The sequence below is a fragment of the Penaeus monodon genome, chromosome 27, assembly GCF_015228065.2.
Source record: "Penaeus monodon isolate SGIC_2016 chromosome 27, NSTDA_Pmon_1, whole genome shotgun sequence".
NCBI lineage: Eukaryota > Metazoa > Arthropoda > Malacostraca > Decapoda > Penaeidae > Penaeus > Penaeus monodon.
Window position 1 is genome coordinate 37524882 of NC_051412.1, and position 2786 is coordinate 37527667.

At 48.5% G+C, this 2786-nt stretch overlaps 1 protein-coding gene across 1 annotated transcript in view; it reads right to left on the bottom strand.

Moving 5' to 3' along the window:
* The window catches only part of LOC119590516, a gene marked incomplete in the record, with an annotated part of 54991 nt that overhangs the window by 2058 nt on the left and 50147 nt on the right, over nt 1-2786 (bottom strand). Inside the window, 4 exon segments of the mRNA XM_037939164.1 lie at nt 4-629; nt 788-988; nt 1248-1744; nt 1903-2690. Of these exon segments, the coding sequence (XP_037795092.1) occupies nt 4-629; nt 788-988; nt 1248-1744; nt 1903-2690 (2112 nt within the window).

Genomic DNA, 2786 nt, shown 5'->3' on the forward strand with positions numbered 1-2786 from the left:
GACCCCTTCGTCAAAGGAGTACTGCGGTCCTAGCTTCGCTTTATGCAAAGGGGCGTCTGTAAATGTGGGGGAAGTGGTGACGGCTGTCGGCGATATGACTGTACCGTCGGGAGATGGGAAGGTTTTCTCCTGACTGGTGAGAAGGGACGAGTTCAGGTGCACGGAGGCAGACGTTATGCTTTTCTTTCTCTGCCCGGGTCTTCGGTTGCTGCTGCTTCCGCACCGGGATCCATGGACGATCATTTTTGTGAGGGACAGAGGGTCGCACAGGGCATCTTCCTCACTGCTCTCATCTGACGAGGGCGGTGCAGGAGGGGGGGCAGAAGGGGGAACAGGCGGGGGCGCTTCTATGAGGGAGATGACTGTAACATGAGGTCCCCTTGATTCCGCCTCACTCACCTGCACCGTGCTGTCATTTGTGTCTTCGGTGTTCACCTTCGGCCGACTCTGTGACGAGCGGTTGTCCATTTCAATAGGAATGACTTGGGAATATTTCACCTCTGGCTTGCTGGTGGAGAATAAATCTTGATTGTGCAAGAGCTGCTGTGTAGTCTTGAATTCCTTTCTTGATGTGGATAGGTGTGCGTCACTATAGAAGTACTTGCAGGCAGTAGCACATCCTCCTGTCCCTTATGTTATTCGAGGAAAAGAGAATGCGCGAGTTTCTGAAACACTATGACTGTTCTGTATACCTTCCTCCTCATAAATTGATTCAACTACTTGGTTAGTAAGTTGCGCATTTTCTCGTTTCGACGGAAAGCCGCGGATAATTTGCAATTGCGGGAACCTGTCCAGAGGGCCTGCCAGAGGTGGAGGCCTGTGGGAATTGTTTTAATTCTGCGGATCCTGCGAAGCTTTCCTCGAGTTCTGCTGGTCAGGATGGCTTTTGGAACTACAGACGGTTTGAGTGGAATGCTTTCATGGCCTCTGGATCTATGCACGGACACGGGTTCTTCAACAGAAATGACCTTTGCAGAAATTGACTGCACTTTTGGGTATTGTTCGTTGTCAGAAGATTAGATATTTTGTTTCAACTCTTTAATCCCTTGTGGGCAAAGGTCTTCTATATTGCTCTTTTTATCAGAATATAATTTCAAAAGGTCTGAAATACTTCTAGCTTTTGCCAGTGGCTTTTTGTGTGCGTGCTTTTCGGTTGTTTTTTGAGCGGTGTCTTCCTCAAGTCCGTTTGCACTGTCTGGGGTCAATGCATAAGACCCAGTTTCAATATGTTCTAAGAAATCCTTTACCTTCGTGCAAGGCACATTGGCGAGGTTCATTTGTACTTGTATTTTGGTTTGGTTCCATTTGGACTTGTTCTTGAGTGTTTTTCTCTGACATATCGGACGCGGTTCCAGCATATTCTACCAAGTTCTTTACTCTTTGGTCATCAAGAACTACATTTGGTGAAAATGGTTCCTCAAGGCTGGTTCCTTCGACCAGCGTCCCTCGCACTTGTTCGCGTGACTGACACAAATTCTCCTGCATCATTTGTTCATAGTTGCGAGTGGTTCTTACAGAGTAGGTCTTGACGAACACGAATAATTCTTTCCTTGAAATTCTGCTTGGCGGTCTTCCAGCTTTGGTCTCCATGTCTGTGTAAAGCTTCAACAGATCAGATACGCTTTTTGCTCTCTCCATAGGTACTTTTATGGCATCGTCTTGTTCTGGAGCGTCTGAGGTAATTGTGCTGTCAGACATACTGGATTTACCAGTTCTGCTGGACACTGACTCCTGGCCAGCTCTTCTTTAAAAGGGTATTTATTCTCAGAAATTGGCTGTGGATGCAGAGAATTCGTACGCAACGGTGGGTGACTGACAGCTGTTCTTTTTGCGTTTTAGAAGGAGAAGTTTTGTTTTGGGTTCGCTCCTGAACTGGCTGTATTCCTTCGAAAACCACCCCACGATAGGGTCCTTGTTGAGTTGTTGGGGGCGATACGGCATGGAGGTTTATAAGTGGCAAGCCAGGAGAGAGACTTAGTTTCAGCAGAGCCAAGTTTTCCGATAAAAGAAAAACTCAAATTCCCAAGAAACCGATGTTCCTTCCCTGTTCTAGCGGACCCCTCTGGGACGTCACGGGCACTTTCACAAAAAAACCCCCCCCTGCTTCCCCGATGATGGTTCTTGCGAGGGTTGGGGCCGGATCGCTGTCCGTAATCGAGCCTTTCGTGTGCTTGGCTGAATAGTTTGTCGTCGTAGGCTATGCCAGAAGATTCGTCATTTGTCCGACCTGAATTGCTGGACACGGACGACCTTCTGCTCCCAGACCAAGGGCTGACCTTCCGCAGCGTCACCCCGAAAATGGTCTTGGGCGCTTCGTCGCCGGGGGAAGCGTGGCCCTGGTCCCTAGAGTCCAGTGAATAGCAAGAGTCGGAGTCTAAGAGGCTGGGAGTGCTGTAGCTGAGTCCCCCATTGAGCGAGTGGGGCGTCGGAGGCAAGCTGACACTGGTCACTGTGGCCTGATCGTCAAACTCAGAGTCGTCATGATCAGTAAAGTAAGTGTCAGTGTCGGAAGCGGGTTGGGGGTCGTGTGTGGTGTTCGATCTGTTGGACAAAGACCTTACCTCCTTAACGTTATAAGTCTTCTCGGTTCTCTTGTTGAGGTTGTTGGTGAGGTTCCGGATGTACGGCGGGTCAGTTGGGGAGGATTTCTCAATGAAGATGTTCTTCTTACCATTAAATGCAAGAGAACCCTGTTTAGCAGAGAAGAGGACTTAGTTTTCAGTACGGCAGGTATGGAGATCAAATATAAATTCTAAACGACTTCAAATACACATCAATCTCCTCAA